Raw genomic sequence first — 18,818 nt, 5'->3', positions numbered from 1 at the left:
TAAGTGCCACTGAGAAGACAGTAACAGATACTTTCGACAACGGCTCAAACAACTTAAGAAGCTATTATAACCCAGGGGCCACTGAAAACCCATAGCTTGGGCTTTAAAACTAGTCCTGTGTGTAAAGGCTCTACAGTACTTGCATAAGTTACTCCCTTTCAGAGTTCTAAAGTGATAAGCAAAACCACTGATTTCTGGGACTGCTCTGTTAGTATTTGGACATAAGTTTAAAAATAATCATAAAAATCATTCATCTCCCATTAGCATATAAGTATTCTATAAAATACTACTGAATCTGAAAACTACATTAAGTCAATAAATATGGATCTATGTACACACTGGTTTTGGTTAAGTGAATAGTTGTGCTTTATGCTTTGGAGCAACCTCTGGCCACAAGACTTTGTACCAAGAAAATTTCACAAAGTAAAGCTATAAAATATTCAAACAAATTGGTCCTAGCTAAAATATCATTTAAACTAATTAATTCTGACTTAAGATAAAGAAACTAAAACTTTACCTTGCTCTTACTACCAATACTTGGGCATTAATACTGTTGATTACAGAAACGGCTGGTATCTTGAGCAATTGCTATTTAGAAAGAAAGCCTGAATTTCCAAAGATAAGAGTAAGAGGTTACGTTCAAATAAGAGCAGAAGTCAGCAGAGAGAAGTCTGTCTGCACTGTGCGGCTTTCTTAGCTTTAGCCCTGCCGCTAGATGCTCTACGGAGAGACGTACCATCTAAGGGGTTAGTGAGGCCACTGCTGCTCCAGTCAAACTGCACGGGAGGGAGCGACTCCTAGAGTTGAAAACCGAAAACACAAAACAAAACAGAATTGAAAAAATTAATCAGCACATGTAGTAGCAACATAAAGAATCCTTAAACAAAGCAATCCCTTCAAAAGTACAACAAGACTATGCAACAATGAATCTATTGGCTAAATTTGGATAATATACAATTTCAGGTTATTTGCAAATATCAACACAAACTGAAATTATAAACAATATTCTTATTGTTTTATTATATGAAATCTGCATCCAAAAAATAGAGTATCTTTTAATTTTCAAACATGTATATGCACTAATTCTATTTCAATCTTTTTTCAAGTTGTTTTTTAACCTGTTAGATTTCAAGAAAAGGATTTAGACTTAGTGATTATATTTCCTTAAATACTAGCCATGAAACACTATCCGATCCGATGCAACACAACAGAGAAGGAACTACACTGACATGACATTTGGGTTGTTGAAGTTGATAGTAACTACTAAATGACTAGACATGACCTTTACCAGCTAAGCTGGTCTCAGGAGATATAAAATGAGAAGGTGGCATACAAGGTCTCTACCTCTTCACAAGTTTCCTGATTTCAAAAGAAAAGACACTGTAGGCCAATAAACAGGATACATGCTTTTTTGTTTGTTTGTTTTTGAGACAAGGTCTTACTCTGTAGTTTTGGAGTTCTGACTAGCATGGGACTCCCTATATAGACCAGGCTGGCCTCAAACTCAGAGATCTGCCTGCCTCTGTCTCCTGAGTGCTGGGAGTGGCGTGTGCCACCATGCCTGAAAGGGATGTACATCTTTTGTTTGGTTTGGTTTTTGAGACATCTTTTGTTTGGTTTGGTTTTCTCTGTGTACGTAGCTGTCCTGGACCCGCTTTGTAGACCAGGCTCACCTTGAACTCATAGAGGGTCCGCCTGCCTCTGCCTCCCAGAGTGCTGGGATTAAAGGCGTGCGCCACTGAGCCTAGCTTGGGATTTTCAGATTTTTAATTTAAAGTGTATGCTTGTAGGAGAGACAGAGTGTGACTGTGTGGAGAGTAGGGGAAGGCACTGGACATGCTGCTTTCTCTCATTCCACCTCACTTTACTGAGACAGGGTTACTCACTGAACAGGCCTAGGCTGCCAGTCAGCAAGTCCCAGGGATCCTCCAGTCTCTGACCTGCACAGCACGGGGGTTACAGACTTGGAGTGACATACCTACTTTTTATTTGAGTGCGGGAGACTGAAAGTTATGTCTTTATGCCTGCACAGGCAAGCATTCTTAACCCACTGAACCATCTCTCCAGCCCAATTAATGTATTTTTGAGACAAGGTCCTGCTAATTTTCTCAGGATAGCCTCAAACCTGTGGTCCTCGTGCTTCAGGACGTTCAACAGATGGCAGATATGTAGGTGTGTGGACCCCATAACAAGTCAGGTATTTATTTTGGTCAAGCTCCCTGACTTAGAATTTGCATGAAATAGACTTGTTTTTTTCTTTTTGAGACACAGTCTTGTTAGGTTGCTCAGGCTGGCCTTGCACTGACTATGTAAAGGCAGGCTGGTGTTTGAACTCACACTCCTCCTGCTCAGTCTTCCAAGCATGATCACTGCATGTGCCACCATGTCTTGGGAGATTTATGAAATAATGCACTAACATGAATTCTTACAACCGATTTGACTCCCTAGCATTTTACATTTCATAACATAAAGTGAACAATGGTAGAGCTGAGCAGACTTGAATAGTCTGGTGTCATGTGCTGTGAAGCAAGTTCAGGCGAGCTACAAAGTTGCAACATGAATGCAGTAACCTACTATGATGTGCATATGAACTCAAGAGTGGGCTTGGTGGATCTTTCCCAGAAGAGTCTACAAAGATGTGAGACCTACAGGAACCTCAGTGCAATAGGGAGGTTTCTTCCCAAAGTGGAAGCCAAGGTCACTAATTATGTCAAGAATTGCAAATGGATGACTGGCCAGGAGGCTATTCAAGATCTCTGGCAATGGAGGAAGTGTCTTTAAGAAAATGGTTTAAACAGTTTGAACTATTCCGTCTTACTCCATTTCTTTAAGAGTTGACATCTGGTTATTCCTTTATAATGCAAAGTGAGAACTTTACCTACTGTGTTTGATAAATGTTGTCCAGATTCAATTGCCAAGAATGTGTTGTCTAAAATGCCCGTTCAGTTTTCAAGGATAGAACTCTACCCTTTACTTGGTTTTAAGTACATCTGGACTCTTATGCTAGGACATAGCAATAGTGGTGGTCAGATGTGGAAATGGTAGAGAGACAAATATACATGCGAAATAAATCCAGAATTTTAATAAAGTAAAAAAAAAAGAGTGAGCAATGGTAAATATTAAAGAAGGTAGAAGACAAATGCTCTTTAAGTGAGTAGTAATTTCATTTTAAGAGGCAATTTTTTATACAGAAGAACAGTTTTTGTTTTCTCTTTTGTTGGCCGTGTTGACAACACTTATGGAAATAACTTGTGTTCCATTAGACTTTTAAATAACAAGATTCTGTTACTTCTTTGCTTTCACATTGTTGGTATTACTGGCCCTACACTTCATTGTAAGAAAGGCACTATCATAACATTATACTTACTTTTTTATGGGTAAAGACACTGTATTATGCAGGATAGGAACATGAATTAGTTTTTTGGGGAAGATATTAAAATTGCTTTGGTAAAATAGGGATAGGCAGATTAATATAAGCATCTAATTTCCAAAAGCCAAGTTCAGCCTGTCCAGCTTGGAGGCTGAGGAGGAAGGTATAAAACCAAGTAAAATGCTAACATGAAAAGATGCCAGGGATAAAGGATGGAGGCGCAGAAGGCAGTGTAACTATAAGGGTGTCTTTGCTCTGTGTCTGTGCTGTGCACTAGCTCCAAGGGACTGACGCTTGTCTACCACTGAGCTAAATGCTCAGGTCCAAAGGGAGGTCTCTGTGGCGAGTGGGGAGCTCTGTATGTTGACTGTTGGGTGGTCACCTGCATCCACACATATGACCAAAGGGTACATAACTATATAAAAATAGTTGGTGCTGTATTACTGATTATACTTTATATTTGCTATAATTATGTCAAAAGCTAGCCACAGGGTACATAGGCAAAGAACACACAGGCCTTTTCTTTGTTCTATCTTTGTAATACCATGGATATCTGTAATAATTTCATGTAAGTGAAAAATAATGTTGAGAAAAACCTAGTTTATAACCTACCTAAAGATTAATAAATACTTAATGGAAAAATCTTTTTTAGCTAATTTTAGAGCAAACACAAACCTTGAAGCATTTGAGCAGAACTAAGTTATTCCACTTTTGGATAAGAAAGAAGGACCTTTAGTAGTTACATTTAACAATGAAGAAATGGTTAGAACCGAATGGTTAGAAATGGTTTATATAGTAACCTTTCTGGAGAAAGGTGCAAGCTCTTTGATAAACATTTATGTAAGTGATATCAAGAAACTGAATAATTAAGAAATATTTCATTGATTTGCTGGAATTTTGGCTTTTCATGGATGTTTATGGTATTTTGAGGACAATCAAAATGTGTGTGAGTTCCAGGATGGCCAGGGTTACACAGAAAAACGCTGTCTCTAAAAACCAAAACAACAACAAAACTATAGTAGAATACAGCAGTAAAAAACAGTTGTTTCTTGAAACACATTTGAAAGGGTTGGGCCTATATATACATCATTTTCTAAAGTATGTTCTTCAAAATACTACTTATACAAAAAAGTATGATCTACAAAATGAATCCTGTGGTCAAATAAACTAGAGAAATGAGCTGAAATTAAACGGCAGCATTTACTACAGGCTCAGAGGTATGGAACATGCATTGTTAATCTCCAAGGGTAGTTACAAGGGTGTAATATTTTCCCCACACTTACTTTACCCTGGAACACTGCTTTAGCGGGCCATTGCTATAGAACACATACTTTGGGAAGGGCTGTCCAAACATACGCTGTTAGACATAACTCATGAGCGTTGGTACAAATGCAATATTTCCAGCGTTGGAAATTTGGCACTCATGGTTTGTATTAATATTTATGATCGTTCCTTCACAGTGTGAATATTTATGTCTAAAGATTGTGACTAGATTGGGTTAAAAACTTACTAATAATAACCATCCTGTTTCATATTTTATCTTTTATTGTTAAAAATTACATATTTGTTTATTGTAGAATGTTAATTAACAATCAAAACACGTCCATCATCAAGTTTTACAACTATAAAAAAAGAAATATATTAAATATGTGTGATTTTATGTCCATTTACACGCATAATCACTTGGACATAAATGAGTATTTTTTACCTGGAACGAATCAGATGTACATGTGTTCATTTCTGTTGTCATAATGGTTGTTTGACCAATAGAAGCAATTTTTTCGGCAGCCGATAGTGGTTTCAATGGTTCCTTGGTGGGCTCTAACATACCCTGAAAAAGGTACATTATCATTAATTGGAGAGGGATCAACACAAAGTTTGTAAGAGTTGAAATCTAAGAGAAAAAGATTATTTTCCAAATACTATATATATATATATATATATATATATATATGGTTACTTTAGAATAAAATTTTTTGAAGTCAAATCTACTTTTAAACAAAATTTTGTTATGATGTTTAAGACACTAATATTATACAAAAGGGCAAGCTTTCAAACATGGTGGTATGTTGAAAGCACAATGTCTTTTAGTATGAATTTAATGTGTTTAAGTATGAGCTGGTGTCTCAGTACTTAGATCCTGGGTCTACCAAAGAAAGTACAGAGATTGCCATTTCAGTGGGGAAGGCACTCTACATACTCCACTGGATCTGAAACAATCCAAACACAGTTTTTAAAAAAGGAAAGTATTTTAGATGGGTATAGAGACAAACAAAAAAATCATTTGGTTATCAAGTCTCTAACAAACAGAAAATGGATAATCCAGGTTAACAGCAAAAACAAAACAAAACAACAGCAAAGCTTTTACATATTATAAATCATAGCTAAGGACCGGGGTAAAGTGCTTATGCTTACATCTCTAGAAACCAACTAAACAAAATCAAATACCCTGATAAGCTACTGAATATTTATTAGAGCTTCTATTCTATACAAAGGCCACTTTTAACTGTGTGTGAGATCAAAGCTGCTAAGTCAATAATCTCAGAATCTGTAAATTTCTAAAACTGCCTTTTTACAAGAATCCCTACTCCTACAGAGGTATAAACTAATAAAAGCAATTTACATATTCAACTCCTATCTGCCACAGACCCAATTTCTAGTATGAAGCAGACAGAAAGATGAAAATTAGTTCATGGTCAACTTAGAGTCACATATGTATTATCTGTCTTCAGTATGTTTTCATAGAAGAAAATACATTTGGTAATTACTAGTGCCAGCCAAATTTCTTAATCTGAACTATGAGTTAGACCCATGGTGCTCAAGTTGTGGTTACTAATCAATAGCACCTAAAACTTTATCATATGCATAAATTCTCAAGTTTGCTGCAAATCCACTTAATAAAAAGCTTAAGATAGTGGCAGAAATCTGTCTTTTTTTCTTTCTGCTCATCAGACTCCCCATCCTCCATTCCACTCCCCCACCCCCCCATCCCGCTACCACAGGGTTTACTCTGGGTAACAAGGGTTGTTCTGAAACTCAATCTGTAGATTAGGCCTGTCAGCCTTGCTCTCAGAGATCACCTGCCTCTGCCTCCCTAGAGCTTAGATTAAAGGCATGTGCCACCACACCCAGGCTACAGAAATCTGCGTTTAAAAGTCTTCCAAATGATTCTGATGAAGTTGGAGAAACAGAAACTATAAGTGATTATTTCAGGCTTACTCTTCCATTTGAAATGCGCCACAGAGAAAATACAGGTACAATTAACTTTTGGTATTAACGATGCCACAGGATAAAGCACTGACTTTGCGAGCACTGAGGACCCTCACTCAGTTCAATGTACTCACTTATAATTCCAGGGCTGGGAGTAGATAGACAGAGATGTACAACATGTACCCCACTACCCACCTACACCCCCACACAGAAATCAGAGACAGAAGTGGGAAGATCGATTTATGATCACTGAATAAATTTAGTAAAAAGTAAGTCTTAAAAACGGTAGGTTTTTACTATTATAGGCAATAAAGTTCAAAAATGACATTAGCCACTAATGTCTCACAGAACACTGCAGCAGCTGATGTGAGGATGCCCAGTGTGCAGGAAAAAAGGAAGGAGCTGATTATGCAAATTGCTTTTATTAGTTTATACCTCTTTATAGTAAGCTTACCAAGTTGTCTACAAGGGAACTTCCTATTCAGATCAAGGGACTATACTAACAACCTCTAAAGCACTACTGTCTGAGAAACATCAAAATCCAAATAATGAATAAAATAAAGAATGTTCTAGACTGTATTTACCTAGAGCAGAAAAGCATACAATACAAGGTAAATAACGGAGTAGAAACTGGTAAGAAAATTCCAAAACAAACTGCAAAAATAAATCATAATGTTCCAGTTCAATGGCAGTAAGATTAGTGCCTATTCACAGAAAATAAAGTGTGGATTTAAAAAAAGTTGCAGTTTACATGGACATAAGTGGAAGAGTTTAGACTTAAGTTTTGTGATTTCTAACTTTTCCTTTCATTGAGAACAGGGTCTTACGTAGCCCTGAAAAAAAATTAAACAAATTAACAGAAAGTCTAAAGTCCTGGCTTATTTTCATATACTATAATTCGGTGTTTTTAAGCTCTTTTGAACACCCACAGTCTCATGTTGTTTTATTTAAAATTAATAACTGAATTAAAACATCTATCTAAGGCACCAGGCATTTCATCTCCTTTTTCTTTTTACAAGTTTAAAGAGGACAAGCTGGCTCAGCTTTAGTGCTCACCTCACAAGAGAGAGAACCACAATTTGGATGCTCAGCGTCCGTGCTATGTGGGCAGGTGCAGCACCCTGGCACTCAGGAGGCAGGGGTAGATCCTTGGAGCAAACTGGCTAGCTAGATCTGCTGCATTAGTGAAGTCTGTGTTCTAGTAAGGGGTCTGGCCTCGGTATGTAGGGTGGAGAGCAACTGAGGCTATCTGGTATCAACTTGAGGTCTCCATGTGCACACACAAAGGCAAAACAATCACACACATAAAATAGAGCTAACTTTTAAATCTTTTTTTCCCCAAGACAAGGGTTTTCCTGTGCAGCCCTGGTTGTCCTGGGACTCCCTCTGTAGACCAGGCTGCCTCTGCCTTCTGAGTGCTGGGATTAAGGCATGTGTCACCACCACACTGGACAAATCCAAACATTTTTAAAAAGCAGCTTTATATATGTGCACATGCATGTGTATATATGTTCCCATGGAGGCCAGAACAGGGCACTGAACCCCCGAAACTGGAGTTACAGATGGCTGTGAGCTGTGAGTACCGAGAACCAAACTCAAATCTGCAAGAGCACCAAGAGAGCCATCTCTCTAGCACCACATTTTGTGTCACCCAAGCTGTTTAGAGCATACATAGCTTGGCTGGCCTCAAACTTACGGACTCCTCTGCCTCAGCCTTCCAAGCGCTAAAATGACAGGCTGAGGCACCACATCCAGCTTTACAATGCCTCCTAAAAACACTTTGTCGTGTGTAGTGTTACACACCTTTAATTTTAGCACTCAGGAGGCAAAGGTAGGCAGGTGAATTTCTCTAAGTCAAGGCCAGACTGTTCTACATACAGAATCCTATGTCAGACCATGCCTCAAAACAAACAACTACTTCTTTTTTTTTAATAAAATAAATGCATTAAAGATAACTATATGCAGAAATAGTCTGTACTTACCAATCCTGCTGCATACATGGGCACTATAACAGGCTGCTTCTTATTGCCAGTGAATAGCTATTTGTATTAGGGAGAAAGAACATGTATTTAGAGAATGATTTGCCTGTCATACAATGATGCTTACAATGTTTTAGTATACTGTGAATGATAAACTGTAAGCTTTATATATGTATATATGGCTTCATATATACACACTCTACATGTGTGTACATAGTACATACATATATTCATACACAATACATACATATGTATATACGTAACCCAGTCCATTTTTCATTTTATAGTTAAGGAAAAACAAACAAAAATGTTCAAAAATAAGACATTTTTGAAAAAATTTAAAGAGGCAGATGGATCTTTGTGATTTCAAGGCTAGCCTGGTCTATAGAGTAAGTTCCAGGATAGCCACGGCTACTCAGAAAAACCCTGTCTCAAAAAACCAAAAAGTAATACTTAGAGCAGTGGTTCTCAATCTGTAGGTTGTGACCCCTTTTGATGTTGAATAACCCTTTCATAGGGGTCACCTAAGACTATCAGAAAACAGATATTTACATTGTAATTTGTAACAGTAGCAGAATTACAGTTATGAAGTAGCAACAAAAATGACTTATGGTTGGGGGTCACCACAACATGAAGGACTGTATTCAAGGGTCGCAGCATTAGGAAGGTTGAGAACCACTGAGTCTAGAGGAACATTACAGTGTCTTAAAACTGTCATATTTAAAATAAGTGAACATTTAAGCCAATCACTTTTCTGTGAAGCTAGATAATCACCCCTTAAACATGGGAATAGTAAATTTAAAAACCACACAGGTTGACTAAAGATTACGATTTAACAGACTCACAATGTTCCGAGTGTCTATTCCCAGGGAGCACAAAAGCTTCTTGTTGCTGTGAGAGCCGCCCCACTGGTATCGCAGGCCATGTGCATCGTGAACGTCCTGCAGTTCCGTCCACACATCCCTCAGCTCACTGTAAAGGCCAAATGAAGCCAACAGCAGGTTACTCCAGCGCTTCCCCATAAACTTCACCTTCAGTACACTGACGAGACACTATACGTGGGCAGTTAATCTCGTATCTAACATACCTTGTATCAACTGTTATCTATCTCAGTGCAATCAAGAGCTAGCACTAACAGTATTAGAAAGGTTAGCTAAATTTACATGAAGGAATATAGTCCAGGAACTAACTTGTTTCTTTAAAAATCAAGATTATATATTTTATATGTATGTTTTGCTGCATGTGTGTACCTATGTGTGCCACATTTGTGCCTCGTATCTTCAGAGGCTGGCCAGAACCCCTGGCCCTGCAGTTATGGATGGCTTGTGAGCCACCATACTGGTGCCGGGAACTGAAACTAGGTCCTCTGTGAGGGCATTAAGTGTTCGTAACTGCTGAGCTCTCTCCAGGCCTAGCTTGTTCTTTCCTGTTGTAAAAATGAACAAACGTTTAAGGACGAGGGCAGAGCTTAGCTGGTTCAGCACTGCCTCGTATACTTAGCTCCCCGGGTTCCACCGCCAGCACAGGGAAACTTGGCACAATGGTGCAGGCATACAATCCCCGCACTCAGGAGAAAAAGGAGCAGAAGTGCAAAGTCATCCTTGGCCAAACAGTAAGTTCCAGGCTAGCCCGTGATACATGAGACACTATCAAAAAATTAATATTTAAAAGGGAAAATTACTTGGCATCCACCATTTTAATAGAGTTACTTAATATTTGGGTTTTCACCTTTGAGTTTCTCTCTCTCTCTCTCTCTCTTTTTTTTTGTGGTTTGGGACAGGTCTCACTATGTAGCTCACGTAGGCCGGCCTCTAGATCCTCTTGTCTCTGTCTCTAGAATGTTGGAATTATATGCTATCATGTCCAGCTCTTCTTGAGTCTTGATTCACAAACAAACATGCAATTATATAGTATGTAATTTTCTATTTTTTTATACAGATTGTATTTTTGGCCTGCATATACACAGCAGCACCTTCTACCCCACCTGTCCACCCTTATTTTTTTTTCATGGTTTTCAGTTACCTGTGGTCAACTATGATATGGAAATATTAACAGGAAAATTCAAGTATGACATAATCCATTAATTTTTAATTAGGTGCTATTATGAGTATTTACCTGATATCATCTCATTACATACACACTGTAGCGCCTCATATCTCAGTACAATAAAGCATGCTGAGAGATCACATTCACCTGACTCTTACTACAGTATAATCTTCTATTATTATTTCCTTAGATTTGAATCTCTTGGGAAGAGATTTGTTACCACCCCCACCTGCTTTTTTCCCTTCAAAATCACCTCCAAACAACAAGAAAAAGAACAAAAAAACAATCTCAATCTTGAATGGAATTAAGACAGGTGAAAGCCTGTACAAGAAAGACTGAGGCCATAGAGAGGGACAAACAAGTTACAAGTGACTCAGTTAACCAGAGGAGAGGGAAACCTGAGAAGAACGCGTCTAGAGGCAGAGAACGGCAAAGTATAAAAAGAATAGCCCAGAAACAGGAGTAACATTGAAATTAAAACCAGAAGACAAATTTAGACACTCTAATATCAAATAATTAACAAGAATTCTAGGAAAGAAAAATGGGCAAAGGAGAGATAGTAATTGTGAAGGTAAAACTAGAAATGGAATGTTCACTATGGAGAACAAGTTAACAGTGTGATGAATGAAAAGACCTACATCAAGACACTTCATTGTGAAATTTCAGATCAGTAACAACTTATAAATTTGTATTAGCAGAATACAACCTTGTGTCGTGTGCACGTTCCCTAACAGGCTATCTCAAAAAGGAAGTAAGGGAAGTCTTAAGTGGCAGGTACACAGAGGCTTAGGCTGAACCATACACAGGAGCAAGGAAGCTGCTGAGGGTGAGGCAGTGAATGACAGCTTAATAAATTTGATCACAAGTCAAATTTCATCAAGTGAAATTGTATGAATAGGCTCTCACAGGTCAGTGAAAATGTAGAAAGTAAAAACAGAGAGATTATGTGAAGTGCTTGGGACCAGAAGTATTTTTCATTTCAGACTGTCTTAGATTTGGAATATCTGTATAGATTTTATCAGTTGGGCATCTGAAATGCTTCAAAATCATAAACTTTTTGAAGGTCATGTCAATGCTCAAAAAATGTGTGGATAAAAAAAAAAATTAAGCTCCCTTCCTTTTTTAGTGCTGGAGATCAAACCCAGGACCTTGTATGCATGCCAGGCAAGAGATCTCCAACTGTTACACACCCACAGCTCCCAAAAGTTTCCAATTTCATAGCACTTCAAAATTCGAATTTCCAGATTAGGGATGCTCATCTTGAATAAAGTTCAGAAAGTCGTTTTATAAGGAAGACAAGGGGATAGGCGTGGTGGTGCAGGCCTGTAATCCCAGCACTCAGGGGGGTGAGCCAGGTGGATCTCTGTCAGTTCAAGGCCAGACTGGTCCACAAAGAGAGTCTAGGACAGCCAAGGTTCCACAGAGGTACGCTGTCTCAAAAAACCTACCAACCAACCCAAACAAACAAAAAAGAAAACAAGGGCTTATTTAGAAGTACAGTATTTGAACAGTTAAAAGGAAAACACAAGATTTTAAAAATTAACCAAAAGCTGTGATTTAAGTGTATAAAAAGTGACAACAAACTAGCAGAGATCTAAACTTTCAGTTAAACCAAGTGTGCTGACACACACCTGTAATTTCAGCACTTGGGAGGCCCTTGAGTTTGAGTGCAGTGTGGGCTATATAAACAGATACTGTCTAAAACCAAAACCAGCTCATTTATCACACTAAGTAGTTGGGAGGTAACATAACACTGGCTAGTAAGAATTTTGATTTTAAAACATCAAAAGAAACATTTCACAAGTAGAGAAACAGGGATTTTTTTTCTTTAAGTCTTTTAGCACATGATTAGGCTTCAAATGTCATATTTTAAAACGATTCTGTGAGCCAGCTTTACAAACTAAAACAACTGACCCTAGCAGAGTTACGTGTTCTCTAAGAGCTGTCTACTTACCCACTTTCAGCTAAAGCCTCTCTTGTTCTTATTGGCGAGGTGTTCGTCTCCAGCAAGTGCTTCAGGGAAGTGACGTCCTCCTCAGCATCAGGGACGAATACAGAAGGGAAACAGGCTTCGAAAATCCTCTCCAACCGTTTGAGTAAAGCTGTCTGAATCAACGCCCCAAAAGTTCACTTTCATTTCTTCAGTTTTAATGATGCTAGAATTTTAGCACAGCACATGCATGGCACACGCACGCACACACACACACACACACACACACGCACACACGCACACACGCACACACGCACACACGCACACACGCACACACGCACGCGCACACACGCACACACGCACGCGCACACACACACACACACACACACACACACACACACACACACGGAAGGATATCACCACTCAAGTACAGAAAACAGTGAGACAACTTCAACAATTACTTTAAACGATTAAGTAATCAAGTTGTTGCTGCAACAGGTGGCCAATAAATGTAGGAAATGCCAAGTAGCTACTTGGTTCTTTCTATATGTTATCTTAGTCTGTTACAGATTTCTACAAAGAAAAGGTTATTACTCTACTGTATAGTGAGGGAAGTAACTTCCAAGTTTGAATAATCTTCCAAAAGCTGAACCAAAAGAAAAAAAAATAGACAACATTTATATTCTTCTCTCTCAACATTTATCTTCTCTTCATTACTCAGGTAACAGAGTAAGTATAGAGATATACATACCAAGGAAGATGGGTGTGTGGGGAAAATAGGCTACTACAACTAATCAGGATTGTTTTCTTGACATAAACACTTAATTGTGAGAGCCTTTTTGAGATACCACTGCCACACACAAAAAAGCATAATACAGTAAAAGTGTCTCAATGAATTAACAAAAGGGGGGATAGAGAGAGGGCTCAGTCGTTAAGAGAACATGCTACTCTTCTAGAGGACCCTACTTCTGCTCCCACCCCCATATTAGGTAGCTCACAACTCTGGCTGCAGGCGATCACATGACTCAGGCCTTCTTGGGCACCTGTACTAACATGCACATCTCCATATAAAAATACATACACAACACCAACACATACTTAGAATTATAAAAATAAATCACAAAAGTTTTTTAAAACACGTATTTGTTCTCTGCATAGTGGTGGTGGTTTTAGGTATGCCATGGTGGACATGAAAGGAAAACTTTTGGAGGTTGGCTCTCTCCTTCTAACACAAAGATCCCAGGCATTTTTGTTACTGTTTTTTGAGACAGGGTTTCTGTGTGTAACAACCCTGGCTGTCCTGAACTTGCTTTGAAGACCAGGTTGGCCTCCAAATCACAGAGACTCATCTGCTTCTACCTCCCTGAGTGCTGGGATTCAAGGCATGTGCCAACACTCCCGGCTGGATCCCAGGAATTAAACTTAGGTCTTCAGGCTTGGCAGCAATTATTTTTACCCACTAAGCCAACCTGCTTGGCCTGAGTGTTTCAATTTTTACTGATAAGAAATTCACCAGCTCTTTATCATTTTGACAGTCTGCATTGTATTTTAGAAATCCCATTTCTCTAATTACCTTGAGGTAAAGTCTACATACTTACTAGAGTCTTTTTCATCATAAAATAAACATAAATTTACTTGGCATTTGAAGTTTTTTTTTATTAATTCAAATTTGCTGGATTTAGAATAATGATTTGGGGGGGTGCCACTATATTTATGGTAAATGTGCAACCTTACTCCATTTTCTTAATTATATTTCATATATGTGGCAAGATATTTTAAATTGAGTGCAATTTATTATTTAAACATCAAGTAGGAATACAAACTGTTAAGTTAAATCCTGTTAAAAGATTAAACGTACTACTGAAATTGAGAACAGAAAAATACATCACAATAGTTCCTCTTAGCAGCTGATACAAACAAGCTAACCCTTGATTTCTCCTTTGTAGTAGTAACTAGGAAAAGGAAGAACAAAGGGCATAATTTCCATAATCACATTTTCCAAACCCAAATCTCCCCTTTGGAAGCTGTTCTAGAGAAAAACCTTATCACTTATTTAATTGGTCTCAGGGTACTCCTTTGCTAACTCTGCCAAAGTTCTCTGAGCCCTCATTATATTCATGTGAGATGAGAAAAAGTCTCACTTTCAATTATGAACCCTAAAGCAAAGGGTAGACTTAAGGTCCCCAGGCTCCTGAAACTTGAGCATGTCAAGGGGACCCAGCACTAACTGGCTCCAACACGGGAAACGGACACACTTGACTCTGAAAGAGATCAGATAACTATCTAATTGGAAACCTGATGAGCACTTCTCTTCTGGCAGGGAAGGTAAATAATAACTCACCTAGGACATTTTATTTACCTGAAAATTAAATCTTGACTGTATCATCTTTGTTATCTTTTTAAAGAGAAAAAAAAAAACAAAAAACCTCAAGCTGTTACCAGAAGGAAACAGGGATCCTAAACTCAACTGGCTGGAGCATTCTCCATATAGCATAGGTCTCAGGCATACTAGTGCTATCAGCGAACAAGGGATCAAATGACTGCAGCATGTCTGAGGGAGGGAAATTCCATTAACCTAACCACTTCAATTTTTTTCAGCGTTTCCCCACAAAGAATATAAACTACACATGAAGTAGCTAAACATTTGCTTCCAATCTCTTCTTAGATTCGGCAACACAAGGTTCAGCAACTTTTTCAGCAGAGAGCAATATAGTACACACTTTAGGCTTTGTAACTCATCTCTAAAAAAGCAAGCATGAGTGGGTTTAGTAAAGCTATGTCCAAATCAAGAAGTAAGGGGCAGATTTGTGCCACCCGCTGAACTGGAACAATAAATCAGTATTTAAATAATCACGATCTGCTAGCAGCATCAGCTACTGAAAAAAGAACTCAACACAACAAAAAAGCAGTTAAGAGAACTAAGAAAGATTTTGATTAAATTAAATTTGTTGTGACATTTACTCACCATGTAACTCTGCTCGCCTGGTACTCACTATGTAGACCAGGCTGGGCTTGAACTCAGAGACACCCTCACCTTACCACTCCACCTCTCTCTGTGTGCTGGAATTAAAGGCATGTGCTACTTCATGCCTTTCACACTTAAAATATCAATTTCCAATTCTCTATGAGAGCAATCTTGCCGTCAGTGTAATTCAAGTTTCACTACTGCCTGACCCCAGTACTTAAGTGCTGACAACGTAACCCCCGATGGGGGTGGGGGCTGTCTGCCAGGTAGAAGACTGCACTGAGACTCAACTTCTGCTGCGGACTGGAAAGATTACAGGCGAAGGACTAGAAGGGTAGATACTTCTGGCACTCAGTGGGAGGCGGAGTGGCACCGTGTATCTGTTGGTTGCTGTTGGGGTACAGAAGATACATGTAACGGAAACGTACTAAGGTGTAAGAGTCAAGCTAGGCCCACTGCTCACTACTGATATTCTCTGCCCCTATTCTAATATTCTAAAGCATCACGAGATCACTGGACTCAACCTAGTAATTCTACCACATAAAATGGAACAATAAATTAAATCCAATTATTTTGTATCTTCCCCAAGAATCAGAGGCTAGTTTTCAAGTATCTACTTTTCTTCCTCTTCCAGTTTTTCAAGATAGGGTTTCTATGTGTAGCAGTCTTGCAAGTCCTGGAGCTCAGCTCTGTAGACCAAGATGGCCTCAAACTCAGAGGTCCTCCTGCCTCTGCCTCCCAAGTGCTGGGATGAAAGGTGTTTGCTGCCACTGCCGCCACCACCATCCCACTTCAAGTACCTACTTAAGAGCCTCTTGTATAAACTGTTATTTGAGATCTAAATTTTGGATATCAGTATTTGACTTACTGTTATTTTTGGTTGTCTTCACTGTATTATGAAATACATACAGTAGATATGTTAAAAATATTTAAATTTAAAACTAACTTTTAAAGACTTATTATTTTATGTGTATTAGTATTTTGCTTACATGCATGCTAGTGTCCCATGTGTTTGCCTGGTGCTCCCAAGGGTCAGAAAAGGGAGTTAAATTTCCTGGCACTGGAGTTACTTACAATTGTCTAGTTGTAAGCCACCATGTGGCTGCTGGGAGCCAAACCTGGATTCTCTGTAAGTACAACTGTGTCTTTAGTTGCTGAGCCAACTCTCCAGCTCATAAAAATATAACCAATATAATGCTCAGAAGAAATGAAAGCCTATCAAAAAGAACAGCTTTATTGTGATCCGACAAGTCCCCTCACACCGAAATTGATTTTTTAAGACACTGCAATGAGACACTACTCAAACCAACAACCATTTTTTTTTTACCATTATAGTTTGAGCATAAAAGTTATCACATCAAAGGCTAGAGTTACTCAAGTAAGATATTAAAATTTGATTTTTAAAAAAATTATTTTTATTTTATGTACATTGGTGTTTGACTGAATGTATGTCAATGTGAAGATGTCAGATCTCTGGAACAGTAGTTAAAGACAGTTGCGAGCTGCCATGTGAGCGCTGGGAATTGAACTTGGGTTCTCTCGAAGAACAGTCAGTGCTTTTATCCACGGAGCCATCTCTCCAGCCCTTAGATTTTCTTTAATGAGTTAAAAAAAGAACTTTATACTGACCTATCAACGAACTATTTCTTTCTTCTTTCTTTCTTTGTTTCTTTTTCTAGTTTTATTTATTTATTTATTTATTTATTTATTTATTTATTTAATTTATTTATTTATTTATTTTTTGAGGCAGGGTTTTTATATGTAGCCTTGGCTGTCCTGGACTTGCTTTGTAGACCAGACTGGCCTCGAACTTGCAGAGATCTGCCCTGCCTCTGCCTCTGTGAGTGCTGGGATTACAGGCATGTACCACCATGCCCAGGATATATAAACTATTTCTAAACAGAGTAAAACTGGTCATAACATGACATTTACTTCCAGTTTTAATTTAGTGAGGCACCACTCAATTTTTGAAGGTTGTAACTTATTATTTAATTGTGACTTAAAATATTTAAATTGTATTTATTTTACGTGCACAGGTGTTTTGCCTGCATGTATGTCTGTGTGCCACATGCATGCCTGGTGCCTGCCGAGGCTAGACTCAGCGTAAGAGATGACTGCCCGCTGCCGTGTGGCTGATAAACTGACTAAAACAGGCTGCCTTCCCTAAGGTGAGGAGACTGTATCCAATTAAAGACATGGACAGAAGAAAAATAAAAAAACAAGAAGCAGGAATTTCTAATGACAGTTTTCCTATCTTCTTACTTAAACACACAATATTGTCAAGTCTCTCCTGGTTTTCAGGCCTTCAAATACACTCCAACTTTCTATGTATTTGGAGTTTCTTAATTTCTAGTAAATACATAGTTCTCCCTCTCCCCTTTCTCTTACACATATCCTATTGATTCTGTTCCCCCAAATGATACATCTCTATTTTATAAATTACAAAATATAAAAAGGGCATATGAAGCTGGATATGGTGATGTGTGCCTGGAATCCCAACACTTGGAGCGGCAGAGGCAGGTGATCTCTGTGAGTTCAAGGCCAGCCTGGTCCACAAAATGAGTTCAGGACAGACAAGGCTACACAGAGAAACCCTGTGTGTGTATGGTGGTGGTGGGGGAGGCATATGGGGCTGAGGATGTAACTCAGTGGGAGAATGATCCTTAGCACAGACAAGGCCCTATTTTAGATCCCTAGTATTGTGAAACCAAAATAAAAACCTCCCAGAGTTTACTGTACTGCAAGTGTAGCTCAGCTTCTCAGAGGTATGAGTGACAATGACTCTTGGGATTTGAGACTTGGTTCTTCTGCTACTGAAATGCAAATCACTTTAAAGTATCTTGTATTTAAGGCAAATGTTAAAATCTCTTCAGCATAGTTCCAATTACTTTTTCTTTCTTGCTTATGAATACTGGTTTTTCTATTGCCAATAATTTTGCTATTGATAACACTAAGCCTTATGTAGAAGAAACTTAAAATCAGAGTAATTTAACCTTCCACTTCAGAGGATACCCTATGCCTTACCACCATTAAATATTAAGTAAGATACCAAATACAAGCTACACGTGTACACTTATCAAGCCCTAATTTCAAACTAAAGTAAGAACAGCCACTGGGATATTTACCATGCTCTGAAAAGACGACTGTTTCCTTTGCACAGTCTCTGGACGAACCTAAAATAGTACTCCTATTTTGTATTAAAGACCAGAGTACCACACTTCTGAGGAAGAAACAATAAAAAGGAAATAAAATTCAACCAAATACTTAGTAAACAAAAATCTATAAGGCCAAGACTTAATCTTACTATTTGTTTTTGAA

At 38.4% G+C, this 18,818-nt stretch overlaps 1 protein-coding gene across 4 annotated transcripts in view; it reads right to left on the bottom strand.

Moving 5' to 3' along the window:
• The window catches only part of Aftph (aftiphilin), a 54,892-nt gene that overhangs the window by 12,385 nt on the left and 23,689 nt on the right, over window positions 1-18,818 (bottom strand). For all 4 annotated transcript variants that reach the window (XM_021648457.2, XM_021648460.2, XM_060365198.1 and 1 more), the window contains 5 exons: window positions 12,560-12,711; window positions 9,405-9,531; window positions 8,563-8,619; window positions 5,079-5,201; window positions 737-797 (listed from right to left, as the gene is read on the bottom strand). In XM_021648457.2, coding sequence (XP_021504132.1) covers window positions 737-797; window positions 5,079-5,201; window positions 8,563-8,619; window positions 9,405-9,531; window positions 12,560-12,711 — 520 coding nt within the window. The remainder of the gene's footprint in view (window positions 1-736; window positions 798-5,078; window positions 5,202-8,562; window positions 8,620-9,404; window positions 9,532-12,559; window positions 12,712-18,818) is intronic.

The sequence above is a fragment of the Meriones unguiculatus genome, chromosome 12 (assembly GCF_030254825.1).
Source record: "Meriones unguiculatus strain TT.TT164.6M chromosome 12, Bangor_MerUng_6.1, whole genome shotgun sequence".
NCBI classification, from domain to species: domain Eukaryota; kingdom Metazoa; phylum Chordata; class Mammalia; order Rodentia; family Muridae; genus Meriones; species Meriones unguiculatus.
The sequence above is the reverse complement of the archived record's forward strand: the minus strand, read 5'-3'. Positions and strand labels throughout refer to the sequence as shown.